The sequence below is a fragment of the Danio rerio genome, chromosome 13, assembly GCF_052040795.2.
Source record: "Danio rerio strain M-AB ecotype USA chromosome 13, GRCz13ab, whole genome shotgun sequence".
Classification (NCBI taxonomy): Eukaryota; Metazoa; Chordata; class Actinopteri; order Cypriniformes; family Danionidae; genus Danio; species Danio rerio.
This window is the reverse complement of record NC_141033.1, coordinates 12,134,336-12,161,325: the sequence shown is the minus strand read 5'-3', so window position 1 is coordinate 12,161,325 and position 26,990 is coordinate 12,134,336. Positions and strand designations below refer to the sequence as shown.

The 26,990-nt window shown below is 35.9% G+C and overlaps 1 protein-coding gene across 2 annotated transcripts; it reads left to right on the top strand.

Annotated features, from left to right (window-relative positions):
- The first annotated feature begins 13,268 nt into the window (after positions 1 to 13,268).
- pprc1 (PPARG related coactivator 1) lies at positions 13,269 to 26,807 on the top strand. Of its 2 annotated transcripts, none has more exons than XM_087279063.1 (14): positions 13,269 to 13,409; positions 15,862 to 15,999; positions 16,128 to 16,280; positions 16,408 to 16,473; positions 16,928 to 18,665; positions 18,738 to 18,791; positions 19,930 to 19,990; positions 20,270 to 20,334; positions 21,903 to 22,566; positions 23,441 to 23,638; positions 23,878 to 23,953; positions 24,090 to 24,211; positions 24,297 to 24,448; positions 26,324 to 26,807. In XM_087279063.1, exons 1-14 carry the CDS (start codon positions 13,335 to 13,337, stop codon positions 26,422 to 26,424), a joined length of 3,663 nt encoding a protein of 1,220 aa, XP_087135189.1. In that variant the 5' UTR covers positions 13,269 to 13,334; the 3' UTR covers positions 26,425 to 26,807. The 2 variants fall into 2 exon arrangements, with proteins under 2 accessions (XP_087135189.1, XP_087135190.1); XM_087279064.1 differs by having other exon boundaries at positions 13,396 to 13,538.
- The last annotated feature ends 183 nt before the right edge of the window (positions 26,808 to 26,990 follow it).

The following is a 26,990-nucleotide window of genomic DNA, read 5'->3' as shown; positions in this document are numbered from 1 at the left end:
CAGTTGGAATACAATAACTTTTGCTCATATTATGATAGAGACATTTTTCTTTTTTCCTTTGATTTCAGACATATGCAGGAACCACCAAAATTAATTACAGCAGGCTAGACCACACAGAAACTAAAAGGTACACTTTTAAATTTGAGTTCATAAAAAAAAAATACAAAAAGCGCCTCTTTTTTAGGTGTTTATTATAACACAGACGACATATTGACCTTATTCTAAAATGCGGAAGTGCGCCTGTTTTCGTGATTGTCTTAGAACTTCCGATTCAGTCGCCTATGGGAGAAATGACTAGGAATAATAAACGGCAGAAAATGGCCAAACTACTTGCTCAACAAACAAATGTTTGCATGACTACACAGACCAAGTAGCATAATATAATAAGAAAATATTAAATTGCAACATCAAGCAGCGTAACGAGCAGTTGTTAACGTCAAAAAATGAATGGAAGTGAATGTGACCGGAAGTCGCGAGACAAAAAGATTCAAATGGCAGCGCCCACTCGACAGCTGAGAATAAGGTGAATACAGATATTTTAAACACTTTTAATAGTGTTTTATGAAAATTCAAAGGGTTTTCTTTAAAATGATACCAAATTTTTGCATTTACACCTCTTATGTGGATTTGGAAAGCTTTTAAATTTGGGTAGGCAAAATCCAGGCGGAAATCCCCAAATAGCAGCAGAGTTTAAGTGGTTAAAAAACATTTGAGAAAACCTGTTTAGCACTTTTCAGATTCTCAGTAATAATACATTTTTGTGATGTGTTTTCCCTGTTCACCTGTAGTTTTTTGCCTTAAAGAGATGTGCAGATGCTTTGTTCCCTTCTGAAAATCTCACACCCATCCACTATCAGTGCGACAGACAGCTGTACTAAGGAAGACTGTATTGTGGGTGAAAGATGCTGAGCAGTTTTTTAAAAGCAGCCCACAATTAAAATATCTTTCAAACTATTTTTTTTTCTGCATGTAAATATTTAGGTTGTTATGCTTTCAATAAGAAGTCAATGTTTAATCATTACATCACATATTAAATAAATAGTATATTATAATTAGATTTAAGTCAGCTTTAAAGATGCAAGCCACAAATCTGTTTCAATTTTTTTGATTTTTATTAATAATAAATATTTATTTTTTAAAAATTCCATGTTCAGCTTTGTTCCCCTCTAAAAATTGCACATCCTTCCACCATCAGTTGGACAGACAGCTGTATTGTGGAAGATTGTATAGTTATGGGTGAAAGATGCTGAGCAGTTTTTTTAAAGCAGCCCACAAACATTGCTTACGCAAACAAAACCCTCAAGATGACGCAGTGACATCTTGAATGTTCGTACAGAGAAACCGTTCATTGGTGCTCTGGTGTCTCCTCGCAAATGTTTCTGAACAAAATTAAAATGAGAATCAATAACAATATTCACAATAAGTGAAAAGCTACTTTGTTGCACTATAACATTTGTAGTATTTAAGTGGTATTATTATAACCATCCTTCATTTGTTCAAAACACTATCTGAATTTTTTTTTCTTCTTCTGTTGAACAAAAAGAAGATGTTTTGGAGAAAGCTGCAAACCTGTAACCGTTGACTCACATAGTATTGTTTTTTCCTACTTTGTATGCGAATAGTTACTGGATTCAGGATTCTTCAAAACATCTTCTTTAGTCTTCAACAGAATAAATGTATTCATAAAGGTTCTGAATGACTTAATGTCAGTAAAACGTGAGTGAATTTTCAATTTTGGTAAAATATCACATTTAATAAAGCTCCCAGTTCTTCTTTAATAAAAAAAATATTTATTTTATGTTGAATCTTCGCATTATAAAAATGAAATCTGGATGCCAGAAACTGCAGTTTTTCTCACAAAAAAATTGGTTAATACTTAATTTGTTAATACATTAGTAAATATGAGCTAATAATAGGGCGTCCCGGTGGTACAAGATGGTTTAAAACTGACCGTATTGTATGTGTGTGAATGGTGAATGTGAATGTGTATGGGTGTTTCCAAGTGATGGGTTGCAGCTGGAAAGGCACCTGCTGCGTAAAACATATGCTGGATAATTTGGCGAGTGACGCTGTGATGACCCCTGATTAATAAAGGGACAAAGCCGAAAAGAAAATGAATGAACTAATAATATTTCCACAGATGTATCCATCATTTTCCTTTCTTCGTTTAATTAAAGAGTACAACAAGGCTAGATGTGTTGTTCACAGCTCAAATTTTTAAGTTTGAGTTTTAATTGAACACTGATGAAATTATATGCAAATAAAGGTGGATTTGTTGACATTTGAATTAATGTGGACCCACATTCGTGCTAAAAGGCTCATATAAATTTATCAGAGGCTTTGATAGATACAATACATTTTGCCATAGATGCTTTTTTAACACAAGGAAATTTTGAAAGTTGATTTTTTTTATAATACAGTTGAAGTCTGCATTATTAGCCCCCCTTTTTATTTCCCCCCATTTTCTCTTTAACAGAAAGTAGTCTTTTTCAACACATTTCTAAACATAATAGTTTTATGTTTACTCATTTCTAATAACTGATTTCTTTTATCTTTGCCATGGTGACAGTAAATAATATTTTACTAGATATTTTTCAAGACACTATTCAGCTTAAAGTGACATTTAAAGGCTTAACTAGGTTAATTAGGTTAACTAAGTTAGAGTCATTAAGCAAATAATTGTATGGTTTGTTCTGTAGACAATCAAAAATATAGAGCTAATAATATAGGGGCTAATAATTTTGACCTTAAAATGTGTATTAATTAGAATTATTAAGTAAAATTAATTCTTTATTTAAAAACTATTTATTAATTATAAATTATTTTGGATAAAATAAAACAAACAAGACTTTCTCCAGAAGAAAAAATATTATCGGACATACTGTAATAATTTCCTTGGAAAATAATTCTGATTCACGGCACATGATTTTTTTTCTAAAGTTACTAAATTACATTTTTTTTTTCAATCTAAATGCTCACTAAATGGGAAGTGAAGCAATAGAGAGATGTAAATAGAGATTTGATAGCACCACATAGTGGCTAAAAGCATAAAGCGCCCGCAGCAGTTTTATCTGGACAAGAAATGCTAACGTAGCTAGAATTTTAAAGGGATCATTTACCTAAAAATGAAAATTCTGTCCACATGAACCCACCCTTGACTTCTTCCAAAACACTTTGAATTTGTTTTGTTCTGTTGAACACAAAATAAGATGTTTTGAACAATGTTAGAAACTGGTAACCATTGACCTTTACAGGAAAAACTAATACTACAGACGTCAATGGTTACAGATTTTCAGCATTTTACAAAATATCTTCTTTCTGTATCTAAACATTTAGGTTGTTGTCCTTAAAAAAAGATGTCCATGTTTAATTATTACATTACATTATAAATAAGTTGTATATTATATTTAGATTTAAGTCAGCTTTAAAAATGCAAGACTCAAATCTGTCAGCTAACGATTGAAAAAAATACTTCCAGTTTCAGTGTCTTTTACACAAAATCCCCATAAATATAATTTTTTGGCCTCCGATTGAATTAATATTCTTTCCTTACTTTCTTTGCCTTTTGTAGACTTCACTTTGAAATAGAAATATTGATTAACAAATGTGTGATTTGTTTGCTTTATTTTTTACCCTACAGGATTCGTTTGCCCAAAAATGAAAAGTTATACTACTAATTAACTATGTGTCATTACAAACCCCTGAGACCTTAATTCATCTTCTGAAGTTAAATGAAGAAAGCATCCTCCATATACATTTATAGTCCAAAAAAATACCAATAAAACATCCTCAAAACAGACTATATGCCTTCAGTGGTTCAATCAGAATATTATCAATCTAGGAATACCTGTGTGCATTATGAGGGAACATACTTATTCACATATAGGAATATTATAATGAAAAGCCAAGTTAAAATAAACAACTAATTTACTTTCTTCTTATAAAAAAAACTCCTAAATATTGTTATACACCCCTGAGGAACTCCTTTTTTCCTTTTTCCCATTTTATTCTCTTTGATGGTAATGTCCAAATGTTTGACTGTTATATTAAGCTTTATTTAAAGGGATAGTTAGATGTTATTCTGTCTTCAGTTACTCATGCATACATGTTCCATACCAGTTACAATTATTTTTTCCTTACATATTTAATTCAATTCAGCTTCATTTGTATAGCGCTTTTACAATGTAGATTGTGTCAAAGCAGCTTCACATAAATGGTCATAGTAACTGGATCAGGGTAGTTCAGTTTTTAGTGTTTAGTTTAACACTAAACTTTACAAACTAAAGTTTAGTTTAGTTTAGCTCTGTTCAGTGTGGTTTAAAATCATTACTGAGAGTCCAAACACTGAAGAGCAAATCCATCGATGTGTAGCTCTACAAATCCTGAATCATGCAAGCCAGTGGCGACAGCGGAGAGGGGAAAAAAACTTCAGTAGGAGAGTGAAGAAAAAAAAACCTTGAGAGAACCAGACTCAGTTCAGCACGACCATTTTAATTTCTCCGCTGGCCAAAAGTCTTGTGTAGAGCTGCAGTCTCAGCGGTGGAGGCTGGAAGCTGGCCTCAGCGAAGACTCATCTGTCCCTGGAGCGTCACTGGAATCAGTCTCATGCTCTCCACTCCTCCATGACCAACAGCGCAGCAGCAGCTCAGGATACGCCCTGGTCCCGGATATGGACACCTTGGGATCATCTTGTCGCTGGTCTTGGATCCAATCAGTGACTCCGCATAATCTGAGGACCTCGGGATGAGTATCCCCAGGTGGAAATTGAGAAAAAAAGAGAATAATTAGCAAAACATAACATAAAGATCTATTTTATATAATAAATAATTTAATGTAATATAAGATAATAAAATAAGACATCTTTTATTTTAAATGATGGAAACTTCTATTTGTTTTTGTACGATGCAAGTCAATGTTTACAGGTATCTTTCAACAGAGGAAAGAAACTTACTGGGTTTAGGACTGAGACTGAGCTGTGAACTGTCCCTTTAAGTTGAGTGACCTAATCTTCAGGGCAACAATTTCACACTTTTAAATGTTCAATAGCACATGATGCCTTAAAGATCTGATCCAGTACAGTGGAAATTGTGTTATGCACACACTGACACAAGTGACATCATTCACACATATTACTATAATCATAAATAATAATAGTTTAACAACCATTATAAATAAAGCAGAACTGTTTCACAATGCCAGTTAATGTGGAGCATGTCCCATGTCAAAGCCATGCAGCTGTTAAAATAATTGCCCAGTATTAGATAGTAACCATCTGGCTGCAGACACATGCACTCAATGAAGCTAGTGTCAGAAAAACAAAAAGACTTAAAACTTATGTCAGGAGAATTTAGATTTTTTTGTTTGAATTGAAATTTAATGTTTGGTTATTAAGAGGTTTATCATTAAATGCGGCTTCATCAAATCCCTTATTTGTAGATAAATCTACCTGTATATTGATTGATGTGATGCTGTATAAATTTCTTTGGAAAAATAAAACTCACTATATTAGAAAAACAGTTATTTAAAATTCCTATAATAAGCCTGGCTTAAATTGTATAGGTTGCAAGAAGGTTGCTGGTTCGAGTCCCGGCTGGGTCAGTTGGCATTTCTGTGTGGAGTTTGTATGTTCTACCCGTGTTTATTCGGGTTTCCTCCGGGTGCTCTGGTTTCCCCCACAGTCCAAAGACATGCGCTAGAGGTACATTGGATTAACTAAATTGTTCATAGTGTATTAGTGCGTGTGGGAATGAGAGAGTGAGTGTTTCCCAGTACTGGGTTGTAGCTGGAGGGGATCTGCTGTGTAATACTTGCTGGAATAGTTGGTGGTTCATTCTGCTATAAATTAAAAAGGAAATTGAAGGAAAATGAATGAATAAATAAATTGTATAGATTTTGATTTTTGATTTACCTTAAAAAATAAATAGGCTTAAATGCTTTCTCCACAGTCATTTTCTGATGACAAGTTTTTTCTCAATTAGGAGGCATTTGGGACCATTTGGGATTTTTAATTGGAAACAACTGTAATATTCTACATAAGAGGAAATCTTTATTTTTTTAATAATTGGTTCAGTAATGGAGTGATATTAGTGGACCAGTTATTTGACAGTAATGTTAATTTTTTTATTTACTCTGATTTTAATCTAAGATACTCTGCCCATATCTAGAAAAAAATAATATAGTTTGTAAGGTCATCTCTTCTGAGATTTTAATGCTTTTTAATAAAAATAATAATAATTTGTTGATTTCTGTATGTCCCCGAGGCCGGAATCTAGTTGGATCCATTTGTTTCTCCACTAAAAGATCCCGTCTTTATTTTTAGATCTTGTCATCTCAAATCCATTTTCTGCATCTTACTTAAAGAAATACCCTTTTTGATGATATTAAAGGGTCATATGTTTGGTCACTCCCCCTGAATTTTTTAACAAATAAAATTATAGAAGTATTTTCTAAAAATTATTCACCGATTGTATCCAGTTAAACAAAGTTTACAGAAGTTCAGAAATGACATTGACATCTCTTGCTCTTTCTTTGAAGCTTTTTCTGTGTCTGTTGCTCACTTATTTTGCAAATGTCCCTTTGTTAAAACTTTCTGAACTGATGTAAATACTCTAGTTGTCAGAAAGTTTTGTGGTGATATCTCATAGACATGTTGTTTTAGAGTTTTACACAAAAGAAAAAAAAAATCCTTAAAATTAATTTTTTGCAAGTTTTTTTTTTTTTTAATAGGATGGCATGGTGGCTCAGTAGCACTTTCGTCTCACAGCAAGAAGGTCCCTGGTTCGAGTCCCGACTGGACAAACTGGCATTTCTGTGTGGAGTTTGCATGTTCTCCATGTGTTCACATGGGTTTCCTGCTCTGGCTTCCCCCACAGTCCAAAGACATGCGGTACAGGTGAATTGGATAAACTAAATTGGTAATAGTGTATGAGTGAGTGAATGTGAGAGTGTTTGGGTGTTTCCCAATACTGAGTTGCAGCTGGAAGGGCATCTGCTGTGTAAAACATATGCCGGAATAATTGATGATTCATTTTGCTGTTGCAACCTCTGAAAAATCAGGGACTAAGCCAAAGGAAAATTAATAAATGTATGAAAGTTTTTTATACATAAGTGTAAATTTACTAAATGTAATCCGAAGGTTGTATTTAAATACTATTACAGAGCCTCATAACAAGAAAAAAATGTCTAAAGCATATGCTTTATTCAATATTCTGTATTACTCTTTGTAATTTTTGTCCTGTGTCCTCTCTTTTTTTTTTTACTTTTTTATTAAATTCATTCTTTCTTTTAGTGAAGCAGTGGCGCAGTAGGTAATGCTGTCGCCTCACAGCAAGAAAGACGCTAAGTCGCTGGTTCGAGCCTCGGCTCAGTTGGCGTTTCTGTGTGGAGTTTGCATGTTCTCCCTGCATTCGCGTGGGTTTCCTCCGGGTGCTCCTGTTTCCACCACAGTCCAAAAACATGCGGTACAGGTGAATTGTCTGTAGTGTATGGATGTTTCCCAGAGATGGGTTGCAGCTGGAAGGGCATCCGCTGCGTGAAAAATTGCTGGATAAGTTGGTGGTTCATTCTGCTGTGGCGACCCCGGATTAATAAAGGGACTAAGCCGACAAGAAAACGAATGAATGCATTCTCTTTCTTTTTTCTGTACCATTGTTATACTTTTTAAAATTGTCATATAATCCCTTTGCAAAAACAGTGACCTCTGTATTGTTTGTACTATACTTTTATTTGTTGTATTAACATTTAAATTGCCTGTTGTTATTGCAAGAAAAAAAACAATGAGCGAGTGATATCACTGTGAGGGGTAGGGTTAGGGGCGGGGTTAGTTTACATTAAAAGCATTGCTGCACCTGGTCTGCTTCTCGTCCTGTGTTTGAAGCCACTGTGAACTTTCTTATACATGTTGGAAAATTTTACTTTCACAAACTGAGGGTAAAAAAAATCCTATTTGTATAGACTTCTGTTGTGAACATTTCTTGGGTAAAGATCTTTCATGCTACTTGACTTTATATCTAGCTTTTTTTAACTGCATTATTGTTTTTTTTTCTGTAATTATTTTTTTGTTCGGTTCTTTATCCTGTTATCTAATGTGAATATTATGTAAAAGAACTGTTCTCTTTTACTGTTTTCTAAATTGTATTATACAGTTTCTTTGAATTAATAATCATAAATGCTTTGCAAAAAAATTGATGACTACTTTGTATCAATATTTGTTTAATACAGAATATGAATTACATAGTCAAAGAAAGAAAGAAAGAAAGAAAGAAAGAAAGAAAGAAAGAAAGAAAGAAAGAAAGAAAGAAAGAAAGAAAGAAAGAACATGATATAAACTTGAGGGTTAGACATTTAAGAATCAATTAAAGTATATAAAATAAATTCATTAAAAAAGAAATAGTTGTGTTTGCTTTCTTATTTTTAGATAATGAAACTAAATGTAAATAATGACATTCCTGCAAAATACAGGAAAATATGGTTCGATATTAGTAAATTTGCATTTGTGGATTTGGAATTTATAAAGAAAATAAATAACATTTATAACAAAACATATAAGAGGCAGATTCATAATAACCAAAAATAATTTCGTTAAAGGTAACAGAAACATCTTGCTGTACATTATTAACTGAGCCTAATAAATGCTTCTCGACCCTACATCTGCACAAAATGATTAAGAGTTGGAAGAGGACATCTGCTGGCCAGAGGAGTGTCACTGCAGGAACTAGACTGCACGCACGTGTTTTAGTCTGACTTTTGATTTATAGGTTTATTTTTATTATATGTTGCAAGACAAACTTCCCCCATAACTTAAACATGAAATGTATCTATATGAAAATGTATGACAGATGTTAGGACAGCACGGTGGTGCAGTGGGTAGCGCGACTGCCTCACAGCAAGGTCGCTGGTTCGAGTTACCATTTCTGTGTGGAGTTTGCATGTTCTCTCAGTGTTTGCGTGGGTTTCCTTCGGGTGCTTCAGTTTCCCCCACAGTCCAAAGTCATGAGGTACAGGTGAATTGAATGAACTAAATTGGCTGCAGTGTATGGGTGTTTCCTGGAGTTGGGTTGCTTGCAGCTGGAAGGGCATCCTCTGCATTAAACATATGCTGGATAAGTTGGCGGTTCATTCTGCTGTGGCAGCCTTGATTAATAAATGGACTAATACGAAAAGAAATTGAATGAATGAATTATATGTTAATTATGTTTGTATGGGGACCCTCAGTTGGACACTCAGTGGCAGTTTTTAGGGGGTCAAGCGCGAAGCGCTGAAACCCTATTGTTTTTGTTAAAATTTTTATTATTATTATTATTATTATTATTATTATTCTGCCGAAGTCACTATTGCCCAGACCAAACCGTAAGGCCGAGAGAGCTGAAACTTGGCCAGATCGTAGTACTCCGGTACACTACATTCTCACCAAAGATCAACCAAATCGGACATTAGGTGGCGCTATGGCGCCAAAAACCAAGATTTTGGACATTTTTGACCGCTATACGTTCACCGTTTGTCGTAGACTCAAAAACTTTACATTTTTTCAATCCTTGGGTTAGCCCCAACAAAAGTGCACAGCTGAACTTTTTGCTCTACGACGCACCGTTTTCCCGCTACATCGCCATTTGTCCGAAACCTACTTTTGCGAACTAGTCCTAGGTTTTACACTCAATCTAAACCAAACCAGCTCTCAAATATTCTCTGGACACTGAATATCAATAATTATCAAAAAAAAGTTGACATTTTTATTCCCACTCGAAACAGTACACAACAATGTTCGATGCTAATCGAAGCTAAATGCTAATTGGAGCTATAACTTTTGAACGAAATGAGATATCATCACCAAACTTGGTACACACATGCATAAGCTCAATTTGAGGTGACACTGCAAAACCCGCAGACTTTGGCCACATGGTGGCGCTATAAAGCTAAAAAAACATAAAAATTACTCTAACCTTACAGCCATTAGTCCGATCAGCTTGAAATTTGGCATGCAGTGTCTTTGACCAAGTTGTCAAAACATACTATAAGGACATTGGCATATCTCAAAAAACATGGCCGCCATTGGCCAATTAAAATTGAGCAGCCATTTAACAAGGTTAACGATGAGTGATCAAAACGAAACTCGCTGGGCATGTTCTACTCACGGTCCTAGAGGTCTGTAAGAATTTTGAAAGAAATCGACCACTAGGGGGCGATTTTACGTATTTTTAGTGTGTAATGGGTTGTGTATCACACAACCTTTTGCGCAACCACACAAAATACATATCATATGATAGGCCTGCTTATACCGAACAGTTTGACACTCAAACCACTGCAGTCACTTACACCGTTCCTTAAATATTCATCAATATAGGAAAAACCTACTTTTGCGAACTAGTCCCTGGTTTTTAGTTCAATCGCGACGAAACAAGTGTTGTTAGAATCTCTGGACTGTGTAGATCAATAATTATCAAAAAAAAGTTTAACTTTTCACTTTGGCTAGCTGTAACAGGCTAATTTACAAAAGGGGCGTGTCCACACGAACCTACATGCCTGTAAACCAATAAGGAAAACTCAAAACACCACAGAAATTGGTGAGCACATATGCCATATCAATGTGAACAAACATGCAAAATTTTGTGAAGATCAAACCATAGGTGGCGCTACAATAGCAAAAATAGTCTTTAAATAATGCTAAATCGCTTAAAAATAAAGTAAATTTGCTTCATTTACACACTATTTCACAAAAAACACTTAATATACATATCATATTAGGTCTGCTCATACTGAATAGTTTGACACTAAAACCACTGCTGTTACTCAAACTGTTCATTAAAAAACTATCAATATGTACAAAACGTACTTTTGCGAACTAGTCCCTGGTTTTTAGCTCAATCGCAACGAAACCAGTGTTGTTAGATTCTCTGGACTGTCTAGATCAATAATTATCAAAAAAAAGTTGAACTTTTCACTTTGGCTAGCTGTAATAGGCTAATTTACAAAAGGGGCGTGTCCACACGAACTTACATGCCTGTAAACCAATAAGGAAAACTCAAAACACCACAGAAATTGGTGAACACATGTGGCATATCAACGAGATGAAACTTGCAAAATTTTGTGAAGATCAAACCATAGGTGGCGCTATAATAGCAAAAATAGTCTTAAAAACATGCCAAATGGCTTAAAAATGAAGTAAATGTGCTTCATTTACACACTATTTCACAAAAAACACTTAATCTACATATCATATGATAGGTCTGCTCATACTGAACAGTTTGACACTAAAACCACTGCTGTTACTCAAACTGTTCATTAAAAAACCATCAATATAACAAAACCTACTTTTGCAAACTAGTCCCTGGTTTTTCACTCAATCGCAACGAAACCAGTGTTGTTAGAATCTCTGGACTATCTAGATCAATAATTATCAAAAAAAAAGTGGAACTTTTCACTTTGGCTAGCTGTAACAGGCTCATTTACAAAAGGGGCTTGTCTACACGAACCTACATGCCTGTAAACCAATAAGGAAGAGGCAAAACATCACAAAAATTGGTGAGCACATGTCGCATATCAATGCGAATAAACATGCAAAATTTTGTGGATATTGGGCAATAGGTGGCGCTATAATAGTAGAAATGGTTCTAAAAACATCATAAAATGGCTTAAAAATGCAGTAAATGTGCTTCATTTACACACCTATCACTGAAATGATTTACAAGTTTGTTTGTTTTTTGCCCATCTTCGATGTTTAAAGGTCTCAAAAACACATATTTTCAATATTCTATCATTTTAGCCACTATAACACAGACTTTTAACTGTCACCTACCATTTCTAACCTCTAGATGTCACAACAAGACCACTTATTTATTGTTCAAAACATTTGTATACCTTTGTTGTTTTACATTTTTTTGAGTTTAAAGTCAGGGAAATTGCATTTAGGATCATTCTGAATCACATTTTGACCTGATATAAACACTGTTATGTATTAAACATCTAATTTGGTCACAGTTAACCTCTGTGTAATAATTCTAATAGGCAAAACTGGTTCTGTAATTAAACACCTAGTTTTAAAACATTTGTAAAGAAAATAACAATTGTGGCCACTAGATGGCAGTAAAAGACCACTTATAGTTTATAGTTTATTTTACTGCTCTGTAGCAAGGAATGTGATGTAATATAATGCATTCTGAATCCCAAATTTACATGAACTAAACACAGTTAATGCATTTAAGATTAAATTTTGTTAAAGCTTGTCACACCTTTTACTCTGTAGATTTTTAAATTCTTTTAATAAAACACAAAATTATTAGTTCATATAGTTATATAGTTTTGTCATTTTTGTTGGGAAGAGCTAAAATAGCCATAACTCATGAATGGATTGAAATATCTACATCAAACTTGGTACACATATGCAAGAGGTTAATCAGAGGTCATAGCATGAAATTCGTAGACATTGGCCACATGGTGGCGCTATACATTGTAAAATCACTGTATCTGAGTAACCATTTATCTGATTAACTAGAAATTTGACATGCCGTGTCTTTGTCTAAGGTGCCATGACTTGATCTACTCATTATATCTTAGGGCTGCTTATACTGAATGCTTTGACATAAAAGCGGTCACTCGAAATGTTCATTAAAAATTTGTCAATATGTAAAAATCGAAGTTGCTTCTCTGGAGTGTTTAATTAAACATTTGTTAGCTCAATCTATAAACTTTAACACTCTAATCGTATATGTCGTTGTCGAATAAACTACTTACAGGCGTCCTAACTGCTATATGACCTTACCCTGCTAAACTGCTTGACCCCCGTTAATTGCTGCTTGCAGCTATATTTTTTATTTATTTTTTTAATTGCAAAAAAAAAGTTGACAAGTTTGTAGCAATATTTGTTTACAATACAGAATATGAATTACATTGTCAATGAAAAAGAGATACGAGAGAGAAAGACAGAAGAAAAAAAAGAATATGAAACTTGAGGGTAAGACATTTAAGAATCAAGAACAGACACTCAGTGGCAGTGGGCTCTGCTGTTTGGAGAAAATTACGTTAACGTGGTGGGAGCATAGGGTGGGAGCTATGGTAGGTGGGAGGTATGATTTTTTTTTTTATATTTTAAAACAAATAAAAACTTTTATAAATAAAACAAATAAAACTGTATCGCCGTATATTAGTTAAAATAACAAATAAACATAATAATAAAAATAATAATAACCCATTTGTGCTACTTACGTCTACGTCTTATGACGCACTTACAGGGGAGGGGCTAAAGCGTTGAATTGCCGGGAACGCAAATAGCACGTGGCTTGTAGCCGGCAGCTGCTGCGCCTGCAGTTGATTCACGTTTCTCCACACAGTTGAGTTGTAAGATGGCGGCGCGGTGGGGAACAGGCGAGGAGGTGTTAAAAGTCTGTAATACTCAACTCTTCTCGAATCTTGACGAGGTAAGAACTGCTCGTTTTGATGCTAAGTCAGTGTTTCTTTTGAATGGAGTCGGTGACATTTCTTACCGTGGCTAATTAATACATAAATACCTATGATGTGCAGGAGTTTGTGACACGTGGATGGTGATGGTGAGATGTGTTTTTGCAGTTATTCTCAGATCCGACCTTTTCTGTGATATAGAAACTGGAAAACAGACAAGTTTAGTACGTCCCAATAAGTATTCGTGCGTAAGTTAGCGAACTTCTAATCATGGCTGAATGCACTTTAAGTTGAGCTTGTTGGCTAATGTTACCACGTTCTGCAATCATCATTTTAACGTACTAATTTATCACTGAAAAACTAGCAAAATTACAACACATGTTTTTTGTTTCTTTTATTTGGGGCAGTTTTGCATTTGGTAAACAAATGCATTGTTTTTAAGTTTTACTGAGGCGCTGTAACGAGGAGTTGTTAGCTCTTTGAATGTGACAGCTCCAAACTATTTTAATGTGTCTGTGTATATATGTTAATATTATTCATGCTAGTGTTTTAAATTCTTTAAAAAACATACAGATAGTTGGCTGGTTAGATATGGCTTTCTTTGTTTGTTACATTTTCGTGACTCACTCCCACGTGGTTGATTCACTGTAGAATATAGTTAGCTACCAGCGTTTGCATACATGTATGGTCGTAAACTTAAATTTTTACTCCAACAAAATCCTACATGCATTAATTTTAGTATATTAGACATTATAAAGATAATATAGCACAGCTAGATCGGTAATACATCCTATGTCATTAGTCCAGCAACTGTCAGTGATAAAAGTTTCTGATGTTTTTAAGCGCTGTTTATTATTTTTTTTTTTGTGCCGTTTCCTTCTAATTCCCTAGTTTTCAATTTGGTTTTAGCACTTTAGTTTATAAACGTATCCTCGTGTCGTTGATGATAGTGGTTTGCGTTGAGTCGCTGTCCAACACGTGGTGCAGGTGAGAGTGGGTCAGTCATGTTGGGCCATGTGTATTTACTGACAGCACTGTTTTTTTCAATCGGCCCCCGTTTGTGCTTTAAAAACTAAATCGCACACTGTTATAAAACAATCCCGAAGATTTAATCCTGATCGCTTTTAAGAAAACCAAACTAAACGTGCAAAGTTTGAGATAGCAAGGCGTGTTTTGAAATGTGCCGGCGCCCAGTAATGCAATGCGGCAGAATGATGACGTGATATGCGCAACACGTGGTTTTAGCTACAACTGTAAGCATTCTGCTCTTAAGATCTCTGTGTAAGTACTCTAAAATTAACCGTTGTAAATGCAAAACCCTTGATTTTTTTTCCCCGTTTACATTTATTTTTTTTCTATAATGTTATTGTTATCTCAATTGTTCTACATTGTACTTTTTGTCATTGTCAATTATTGTTATTGTATTTCACTTTTTATGTAAGTTACTGTTATGCATGTTACTGTATTCAGCAATTTGAAAAAAGGGGTAATACAACTTGTAAGCATTTTTAAAATGAACTTCTTAGTTAATACTTCTCATATTTAATGCTGAGTTTCACATTTAAGAGCATTTATGAACCCTTGCTCCCTTTTAAATAGCTGTGAGGCTGAAGAGTTAGTTCATGCTGAGGCCATTTAAGATGTAGGTGCTTTTTCTGTTGTACAGTAAGCTTTTTAGATGTGTTTATGTATGTATATAAATATAAACAGTGGTACTCATGATATAACCCTCTTTTTTAAGCATAGCCTCAAAGTCAGGAGTGCTGAAATGTTTTAAATATTGTTTATTTTGTATCATTTTGATTCATGAGGCATCACTAATTTAACGGGAGCCAGTTGCCATTTAGTTTCTCTCAAAAATCTGTTAGTCGCATTGACTTGCATTATTATAAATCATGAAAGACAGCATTTTAGCTAACACTTTACTGTTCTGCTGAAAAAAAGACAAGTTATATAATCTACATACTTGACTCGTGTGTAAATCTACAACAAATTGCGATTTTGGGGGTGACCAATCATTTCAAATGTTTTTCCTAATATTAAATTGTTTATTGCGAGTCATAATAAGAACAGCTTTTTATTTGAAGCCTGGTAAATAAGTAATTCTGTGAGCTGCATTAACATCAAAGCTGACCATAACATCAGCTGCTGAAGGACTGACCAGCATTCACAAGCCTCAAAGAGAGTGGATTGTTTGCTGTTGTGCAGTATGCTTTTTTAAAGCAGAAATATGAACTTGTTTACCGCCTGACCTAATGCATGTGCAGCCTTAGAGTTATTTATGCTTTTAGAAGCGTTCATATTTCTTTTAGTATTATTATCATATTATTATTAAATCAGCTAGTTTGCTAAGTAAACTAATTGAAAGGGCTACCTTCTGTCAGTTATATGTTTCTTCTGAGTGGTCTGGTGGTTTGTTGTAGTTTCCGTGGAATAAAAATAGGCATTTCTTATTTGTTATGGATGTTACAGGCAGAGATGCTTCAGGGAAGTTTCACCAGCAACAGTTTGGAATTTACCGGCTTTAACAATGGAGATGCATTGGAGGCTTTGCATGGCTGCCTGGATCCATCTATTCTGTCCATTTTTGAGGACAGCCCCACTGGAGAAGTAAAAGCATTTATTGTCAATTGTGTTGAAGGCAACGTTTGCTACATTGTGTTGTATATGAATATAATTTATTTTATGGCATAAAAAGCTAGCTGCGTAGTATTTACATAATGTTTTTCATGTTCCAGGTAAAAAGTAATCTTGATGAAGAAAGCGAAGCGACGCTGCTCACAGCTCTCACTGAAATACTCGACAATGTTGATGATGAAAACCTCTCCCCTTTTGACACTTTGCCAGATTCTGACCTGTTTTCTGGCCACAAGGGTCAGGAACACTCACCGGTAAGTGTCTTGCTGGTCTTCACCTGTCCAAGCATGTTAGGAATGTGTCAGTGTATGAGAACATTTACACTTTTTATTAATAAAACTTCTTGATGAATTTTTGCTTTTATATTTTTGTTCATTACAGCTAAGGAAATTATTTACACGGTCTACTCCAGAGTCAGTTATCCACACAAGACAGTTTCCTGGAAAGGTAACTAAAGGTTTTATAAATATTTTACAGATATAGTGTATCATTAAATAATTATTCTTATTGAATTAGGCTTTACATATTGTGGGCAGCAATATTATATTGTTAAAATGATTAATAAGAGAAATGTTGTAAGACATAATATTTGTTAATTAACCATAAAATTGAGTTGCTTAAACAATAATACCATTTATTGCGGTACAAAATATAGCAATAAAGTGTACTGTACAAAGTATATTGATAGCAATGCTAACATTAGCGGTAATTTATCTATTCTTCAAATGTTCAAAAATCAGATTTATTTCATTGTAAAATAGTTGGAGCCCCTTAATAGTTCTCATTTCTTAGAAACTATTTCTTGATAATTGTATCTTAGAAGTTGTAGGACAAAATGTTGGGTGTATGTTAAATACCTGTTACAAGCTATATTACTTATGACATGTGCTGTGTGTTATAGAGTCTCCCACGAATGCAGAGACTTTCTCAGCAGAACAGTGAAGGAGAGGAGGAGGAAGATGGAGATGCTAGTTTTTCAATCCCATTATCCAATATTGATTTGTTGTCTTTGGATGGATTTGATTGGTGTCTTCCTGTGTCCTTGGAGCAGGACGGAGAGAGCATGCCCGTCTCTCTTGGTGAATTAGTTAAACACATGCACCCTTACTGCATGACACTGTGTGTGGAAGGAGAAGAGGGCCAAGAGCATCTCCTGCCAGAGAGGGGGCTTGTTTTGGAAGTGGTTGATCAAGGAGAGCATGGAGAGCCTATCCTGGCTATCCCGGATCTCAGCATCCCTCTTTCTCAGGCAGACCCCACAGAATGTGAGCAAAGAATTCCAGGAAATAGCATAGATAAACAGGAATCTAAGCATGATAATCATGCTAAAAAAGTCACGTCACCTTCTAATGTATCTCCTGTGGAGAAGGAGAAAGAAGTTGGCAAGGTATGTCAAGGAAAAAAGAGATGCAAATCTGTTGAAACCCCTTTGGTTGAACAAAGAATTTTGAGAAGCTCAAAAGTAAATGAGGAGCCACAGAAGAAACCGCAAAAAGAACAAAAGAAAAAGGTGACTTTTTCTCCATCACTCACGTCAGCAGAACCTGAGAGACCTAAACTTTACCCTCCAACAAAGGAGCCTGAGCCACGGGTTGAGGAAGAGCAAACTATGACATCTAAAGCTGAAACAAAAATCACTGACCTAACAACAGACAACAATTCTCTTGAAAAGCCTGGAGAGGAAGAACTGCCCTCAAAACAAGAAACTCCCAGTGAACAGCCTAGTGATTGTCAGCGCAATGAAACAAAGCCCAAACCTCTCAGCTTACAACAGTACCGTCTCCTCCGCCAGCAGAAAAAACCAGACCCAGTGGACAAAACAGAGGATTACAGCACTAAATGGCCCACGTTGCCTGAGGCTCCCAAAGAACTTCCTCCAATACCCTGCCTGCCAGACCCCAGCCTCAGAGATCCACGTAAAACATCCCATATTCCTGTTAAAAAAGACCCTGTACCTGAAATCATGCCCGCGTGGCACCCAAGAGGGCCTGCTGCTCCCCCAACACCTGAAGCTTTACTCGTCCCGCCAGCTTCGCTAATGGGTTCCTCTAGGAAACCTGTGTCTTCTAAATCAACATCTTCTGACTGTTCATCCCAGTCAGTCCACTCTTCACCTCAAAAACAACCTGCTCCCATCGCTGTGCAACAAAACACTATTCATACCGAGACCTCGTCTCTTGAAAGGACAGTATCACAGCCAGTGTCCACTACACCAGGAGGCTCTACCAGCCTCAAAACGCCCAGTCAAGAGGAATGTTTACATAGGAACCCCAATGCTGCTCATGCGGTTGCTCCATCTAAAGTGCCCTTAGAGCCTCAGATGATCACTACGCACGTTCAGAGCTCAACCACTAGCGCTCCTAAACCTTGTGCTGCTGCGCCTGCAAAGAGAGAGACCGAGCAGGTTGTTTTGGCCCCTGTGTGTGAGCAAGCCAAAACCACCCTGCCAACTAATTCTAAAAAGCTGACCTCACGCTCACAGCCTCATGTTGCGCCAATAGCTGCTCAGCCGTTTTTCACAGCTCAGGTTCAGGCCAGAGTTGTTGAATTGGCAGAGCAGATGAGGATGGCTTCTTCTGAGACCCATAAACCAAAGACTGCTACGGTTGAGCTGATTGAGTCTTTCACCAGTGAAATTGGTGGGCATTTGTTCTGTATGGTAGTTGGTCATGATTTTATTTGGATTGTTTATAATGAATGGTTTCCTTCAGGTATTGAAGCAGCTGATCTTACGAGCCTCTTGGAGCAGTTTGAAGAGTCTCAGCGTAAGTGACCTTCCTCCTTGCTCTCAAAGTATTTGTTTACAAATGAGGGTTGTTAAAATCATGCCACAAGTCAGGCTGACTATTTGAAGGATGTTAATGCTGAGCACAGCAGAGCTTTCTTAGGAAACCAGTGCACTCTAAAGTGAACATGCGCACATACTGCCGTCTTTAGAAGGTAGACCATTCATTTTTAAGCAACTAGTCCAATAGTTTGAGCTTTGGCAAATGAAGGATTTTCTCCTATGAATGTCAGCTTTTCCCATGTTGCCAGGTCAAGCACAAACTGACAGTACATAGTTCACAATTTAACATGACCCACTGGATTAGGCTTATCACAAAAAGATGTTTGTTTTATTTTGTTAATAGCGCTTGATTCTAATGATTTAATGTTGACCATTGGTTGGTATTATTTTCCTAGCAAAGCAAAGGGTTTAATTTCATGTCCCTGTTGTTATAAAATAATAAAAGAAGTCATGTACAATTGGTAAAGTTATACTGACTTTTTGTTTATTCATTAAAACGGCTGTGTTTGATTTTTCTAGCTTCAAAAACAAAGAGGGTTTTTGGGTGTAGCTTGTTTAGCGTTGCTCATTGCAAATTTCCATGCAAAATCCAGTAATTCCAGTAAAAAGCGGTGCAATTATGAGTTTTGTGTGAGGGCTGGATACATTACCCTTTCAGGTTTAGCTCATTTAGGTTGGGCTCATAAATGTGCTACACTTATCAGTTAAGCTGCTTGGTCACTTTCTTATTAACAATTGGTAGTGAGGCATTGTTTGCCTGTAAATTGACCCTGTGACCACACCTCAAGTGTATGGTCTGTTTCTTTAAGAGAAGGTGTGGCTTAAATGAAAACAGCTGCTGTGCGTTCATGCTCATTGAACTGCTGGAATTCTGCCTGGTTAACAAAACCAGTTAGCTGTCTTTGTTTGAGGATCTGTTGATAACCACTGCACCCGGTAAACAAGCGTTTGTCTGCTGTTTGAGCTGATGGTGTAAATGCAGTGCAATTTTCTTTTTTTTTAGTTGTGCTCCAATTCTTCTAAATACTGGGGAGTCAGATGTGGCCGTTATTTTAAGGGTCTGTCCCTTTTTCCTCTTGTATTTAGTCATTCACAATCCTCCATTTTCTTTCCAGCCAAGGAAGAGACGCGTGTACCGGAGGTCTGTGGTAGAGCAGCCGCTGTAGGAAACTCCAGGTGAGTATCATGACATGGAGTGATGGAGTTACCCTACAGCCCTTGTGCTGCTCTCACACCAAACTCAGTGTTTGTGTGTGTGTGTGTGGCTGTAGGCCACTTTTCACCAAGACCTACCGAAACAAATGAAGCCCTTCCTCATGGCTTCAGAATGTGAAGGTGGATGTTACAGACAAAATAAAGCATAACTTGTCTGTGTGGTTTTAGTAACAACAGAAATTCAGTGATTTTGGCATGTCACTACTGCAGATTAACTTAGACATTTGTTTTTCAATTCAGTTTTGAGCAGGTGGAAACTAAAGCAGTTGAGAAAACACGCAACCATGACCTGGGAAGCACAGCGGGTAATGACTTATTTTTTTATTTTATTTTTTTTTAATGACTATACAGTTCAGGGTTTAAAGCTAAGGATTGGGCCAGTAGTTCAGATTAAGACTTACCCTGCCAAAATTTTCAAAAATTACCAAAAAAAAAAAGTTTATAGCCGTTTCTTAGCCACATGTTTCAAGTAATGCGTCAAAAGCCAAACATGATTGTACACGTACACTTTTTATTCAGCATAACTTTTTTCTAGATTGACAATTTAAATAAAACACAATTGTGATGTAACTAAATTTGAAGAAAAAAATAATGTTGGCTTGAAATATGCTTTATAGGCTCATTTTAGAGAGAAATTACAGATGACAAAAGAAGTAAACAAAATAGGCCTAATTCAAAATATTCTAAGAATAAAATATGGAAAAATTAGCAGCTGGTAACTTTGGTCACTTTTCCGAACCGATAAACGGCGTTCTGTAATATTTTAGCATGCTTTCACTTTCGTTTTCTACATAAAGCACACATTTGCCCCTTGAAATGACATCCCACCCTACTCATGTTTCTCTTTATAAATAGCTGGTTATGTGGCTATTACACAACCATAATACACTGTGATATAAACTGGTTAGTTGGATCCTTTTGCTTTCTCACCAGAATTGATCCTCTACATAGTTTGTTCCGATTGAGCCAAAACCACCTCATTCAGGCGATCTCAGACAGATTGTTTTGGCGCGGTCCAATCGCGATTGCGGGATTTAAATATGCCAAACAAACCGCGTTAACTGGGCAAACGAGGCAGGTTCCAAAACAAACATCTAGGTGTGAAAGCACCCTATTTGCATGCAATTGACAAACAGTCTTAGCCAGAATAAACTAAAATGACAAGACAGCACTGGCCCAATCGGGCCAGTAACGATCCTCTCTCCTGTCCTGAGGGTCTTGCATGTTGGCCCTGGGCCATCGTGCTGTTTAATTGAGCCCTACAGTGTTGCATGATCTTGCAGAGAGTAGCACAGTCCTATGCCATGTAGATTTCAAACCCTGTAGGAAAGAACTCAATCACCCAGTTTTCTCCTACAGTTAAAGCTAACCAATACTAATGTTACCTTTATTGATGTTTAATTTGTATATATCAGTTAACCTCAAATTTAGCTAAGGGTTTTATGACTATTTAATTATTGATGATATTATCAATAGCAATACACCAATGTTGAGCTTTTGGTCTATCCTTAACTTTCTCATTACTATATTTAAAGGCCAATAACCATATACAGTCCCATTATATGTTAAGTATGCAGAGTGGATACTAAAAGTTTAACTGTTAGGAAACTGAATGGAAATATCTAGATCTTTTTTTTTTTTTCATAATGTAAATTTGGATTTCCAAACTTCAAAATTGCAAAGTGCAGGAATAATTCATTGTTTTCCTGATTACTTTCTTTTTCAGACAGATTAACACATTAAAAACTGCATATATCAGGAGATACCACCAATAAGTTGTGCATCACCTATAAAAATTTATAGAATAATACTTAAATTGTGTATATCAAAATTTAGTCCTGAATAAAAGTAAACTTTTCTGACTCCTCCATAGGTCTCACACCTCCAGCCACACCGCCACACCAGATGTGGAAGCCCATTGCACCAGTTTCACTACTAGGAAAAACCAAGAAGTCAGAGGTCCCTAAATCAACAACCAACAAGGCCATTCAGATAGAGGCAAGACCACTGCCTTCAAATAAGCTGCGTTGCAAGCCTCAGACCCTTACCACCACTGGACAGACTCAACCTTTCTCCCTCGACCACGACTACTGCCTCCCTCCTAAAGAGCTCAGTCAGACTGAAGTTGGCAGCCGGTGGAATGTTAAACAACAGCCTAGCATTGTTATCAAGACCGTTGAGCTGCCTTCTAACAAGCCGCTGCAAAAGAATGTCTCCAAGGCTTCTTCATCAACTTCTTCAGTTACTGAAGAGACACAGAAGAATCTTAGCCTCAGTCAACCATCTGAAGGTACAAGCTGTACGCTAAACAGCTCTGTTCTGGAGACTCCAGACGCTTCTCCAAACAGGCCTGACTCTGAAAGCTCCTTACTCAATGAAGTGAACCACAAGAAATCTGTAGACTACTCCAAGTGTTCATCCACAAAGTACCAGCAGGACAGAGGGCGTCAAAAACGAAGATACAGAGCCCCGTCCACTAGTAGTTCAGAATCCAGCTCTGAATCCTCCTCCAGATCACGCTCACCACCTAGGAAAAGGTCAGCTTTGACATGTTGCAAATGACTGCTCACATTGTTTAATTAAGGTTTATGAAAAAAAAGTTTTAATTTTATTCTTTGTTTAATCTGATAAAACAAGTCTTTTATAAACTGATTGCTCTAGAAACATCACTCAAACTTTTTTCATCTAAAACCAAGTACAGTGGTGCCTCGTTATTTGCAGCGGTTACGTTCTAAAATACTTGCAAAAGGCGAAATCCACATAGTAGGATTATAGATGTTTTAAGGATGTAAAAGCCCTCACTACACAATTTATACACTTCACTTTTTTTTTTTTTTTCCCAGACAGGCATTAACGTTTTTTTTTTCTCTTGTTTAAACGCTCTCAAAGTTGGGATGCAGAACACAATTTACTTAAAAAAAAATAAAATAAAGATAAATATATATTATATATATTATATATATATTTATATATATATATATATATATATATATATATATATATATATATATATATATATATATATTTATATATATAATCCACAAAACTGCTGGGGACCACTGTATTATTAAAATGTATTACAAAACGTATTCTAGCAAAATTCTAATAATAGTAACCTCCTCAACATTACAGCAAAATGTAAAAATGTGTTAACATGCTAGCTAAATTATAAACCATGTTAACAAGATAAACAATTTAGAATGTTAACAACACTATAGAAAATGTTAAAAACATTGTAAAAAACACTTTGCTACATTAGAATATATGTAACTTTTATAAATTATCTATTTATGTGTTTGTTTTATGGATTTAAAACCTTTAATCTTGTTCAAACTAGACTTTCTCAAACCAGCATCATCGTTTGCATACAAGGATGTTGCCAAATGGTTTTTTTTTTTTTTGTATTTGCAGATACAGGTCTCGACACTCAAGCAGCAGGTCCAGTTCCTCGTCTCGTTCCCGATCTAGCTCCAGGTCATTTTCTCCACCTCGGCGTCGACGGTATTCCTACTCCAGCTCACGCTCTGGATCCTGGAGCCGAAGCCGCTCTCGATCCAGGTCCCGCTCTACTGATTCTCATGAACACCGTCACTGGAGAAATCGAAGAAGGTGAGCATCTTCAGCTTGACTCGAGTTAATTGTGTTGTCAATATTTAAATTTAGTGCAGCATGTTTCAGATGATAAGAATGTGACTTAAAATCATTAATTATAAACAATACACTTTTTTTATACATCAAGTTGAACTACATTCGCTATACTTTTCAGAAAGCTAAACGTTTAAGTGATTAAAATTGGGGTTTGTATATCATCGATAACCGTAGTAAACCTGTTTAAATTTTATTGACAGCCCTGATCAGAGGCCTGGATATCATCATCTTCAAAATAGCAGTGAGGATACAAAAAGGCGCAAAGAGAAAGCCATTGTGAGTACTTTAATTGAGAAAGATGCGTCTTTGTGGGGGGTTTTTTTCCAGAAGCACTTTATTTTCTTTGTATTTGCTCATTTAAATTGTAATGTTTTTTTATTTATTTATTTTATTTATTTTTTTTTTTCTTTAGGAGGAGCGACGGGTTGTTTATGTTGGAAGAATTTGTGGAAACATGACTCGTATGGAGCTGAAAGAGCGCTTCCTGTACTTTGGAGACATAGAGGAGTGCACTGTACACTTTAGAGAAAATGGGTATGGCTTGTGTAGACTGTTTTTCTATTACCTCATAATATTATTTACAATGAAACGAACTGACTTGACACTTCTATCATTTCAGGGACAACTACGGTTTTGTCACATACTACAGCGTAAAGGATGCATTTAATGCTATTGAAAACGGAAGCATTCTGAGGAAGCCAAATGAGCTTCCATTTGACCTGTGCTTTGGAGGGAGGCGGCAGTTTTGCAAGGCCAGCTATGCTGATCTTGGTGAGCTAACAATGATTTCTTTCGTTTCTAGGTATTTGGTAGTAATGCACTATTATTATTATTATTGTATATTTATTTTAAATAGCCAAAATGGATATTTGTTTCAATGAAACTAAAATTTAGATAACTGGATTAGGGAACTTAAGTATCGTTTTGAACATGAAGTGCATCAACACAACTGACATGCTTGGATTATCCATGCTTTGTACGTAAGGCCCCATTTACACTGTCAGGTCTTGATGCCCAATTGCGATTTGTTGCCTATATCTGATTTTTTTTGTCTGACCGTTTACACGTTCTTTTTAATTGTGACTCATATCCATTTCATGTGTTTACACTTGCCATACAATTAACGATGTCACGCATGCATAAAGGTGGGTTCTAGCATCTATGCCACACTAGCCAGTAGCCACGATGGAAGAAAATGTCTTGCTTTTAGCTCTGCGAAATATGCAGTGTAGTATAAGCAGTGAATGGTTTAGTCCAGATTTACCCCAAAACAGTTTATGTAATGGTATGGCTCTGGTGTGTGTGTGTGGTTGGAATATGTAGCCTTTGCCTGTGTGCGCACTGGTGTTGGAAAGAATAAAGTGGTTAAATGTGTAGCCCGCAGTGTGTGTATTAATAGCGACAAAAAGCTAACGTTACAACACGAAGTTCGCCCAACTTTTAAAATGATTTTGAGGCGAAGGAGGTGGGAAAGGGCCGTCATCGCAGGTTGCGCTTATGGTTTATATGCTTTATGGTGTCCTCCACCATTCAGAGGAATTTTTGGGTATGAGAGAGTTCTCGGGTCTGGTGGGAGCAAATTGTGGCGACTGACCACTCTCCTCCATGTTTCCTCTGTTATTGTTGTTTACCGCGTTGGTATCTCCACACGCTCTTCCTTCTACTTCATTAAACTGCGGAGAAGCACCACATTGTTGCAATTTTAATTATGTACAGAATGGAATGCCTCAATAAATCCGATCTGCCTGTTTACATGACAGTCACATTGACACATATCCGATCTATATCTGATTTATTTCCACCTATGAAGAGGCCTAAGTGACACTAACATAATGCTACTTAAATGTCAATGGTTACTTCTCAATTCTTATTTAAGCATCCTCATTTTCTCTCCTCTCTTTTCTTGCATCTTAGCTCCAGACCCTTAGAATGCGAGGGTAGAAAGCAAAAGATGCAAGGAGAGAGAGAAATTGAATCAAATAAAACTATATATCCTCGCTTTCTTTTGTCACTTTTAAAGCGTCATCATTTAATGAACGCTGTACAGCAACGATTTTGCTTTCATGTCAGGATTTGTGAATATTAGAGAATTATTTGTATTATAATAGTGTTAACCACCACAAAACACCATATATGTCTCAATTTTATTTGATGTATAATTAACCGTGAATTATTTCCAGTTATTAACTGGTACTTATTTCTGCTGAAAAGTAGACTACATCAAAATAAAAGAACCTGTGACAACGAACCACTTTACAATAACTTCATGTTCATTAACTTAATATTCAAGTAACGTTAACATAATATTAACATGAATGTGTTTGAATTTTCTGCTGTAGTTAAAGATTATTGGTGCACATTTGGAGGTTGGGTTACTTTATTTGTGCCAAATGTAGATTTGTTTTACAGTCAGGATTCCTCATTCAAGACAACAGCAGCAACTTGCACCAAAACACAAAATGCACAAACGGAAGGGCAGGAGAATTTACATCATGAGTCATGTATAGTGAATAAAAGACCTTCACAAAGGATCTACCTGTGTATCCAACACTCATGATGGAAGCAAACTGTCATTTTTTTGCATGTCTTTAGAAACAGTTTCTTTTAAAGCTTTCGGATTAATTGTTTCTTTTTGATCTTTTTCAGATTCAAACCGAGAGTACGATCCAAAGCCTACAAAGGGCAAATTTGATGCACTAGACTTCGACACTTTACTCAAGCAGGCTCAGAAAAATCTGAAAAGGTAACGATTAGTCAAGCCACAGGAGAAAAGACGAATTACCTCGGAGCAAAATGCTGCCCCACACTTCCAGTGTTGCCTCTCATTTACTGTTTTTTTTTTTATTTTATTTTATTTTGTTTGTTTTGCTTTTCTTTGTTTTTGTTTCTGCAAGTTTACACCTTCTATTGAAGTGAAGATTTGTAAGAAAAATAGAAAGTGCAAAAAAAAAATCATGAAATATAAACTATGGAATGGAAAAATAGTATTTTTTAAAAGGATTGAATTTATTTAAATGTTTAATCTGAATTGATTGTTGGACACATTTTAAGAGGAATTGAATGGAAACATTATGTTGGGGTATAAAGATTTATAAACGAGTTCGTCAAGGTAAATAAACCCAAGATGAAAGAATTTATTTGTGTTGACTTTTCTCAGATGTGTTATTCTGTCTGCAATACTGTATAAAAATAAACTGAGTTTCCCTTAATTTTACAGGAACTGAAAATTGTGTATGGAAATTAATTGTGCATTGTCATTTTAATTGATATTCAATTTTTTAGTGAAAAAATAGGTTCAATGGCTATTGGGCTT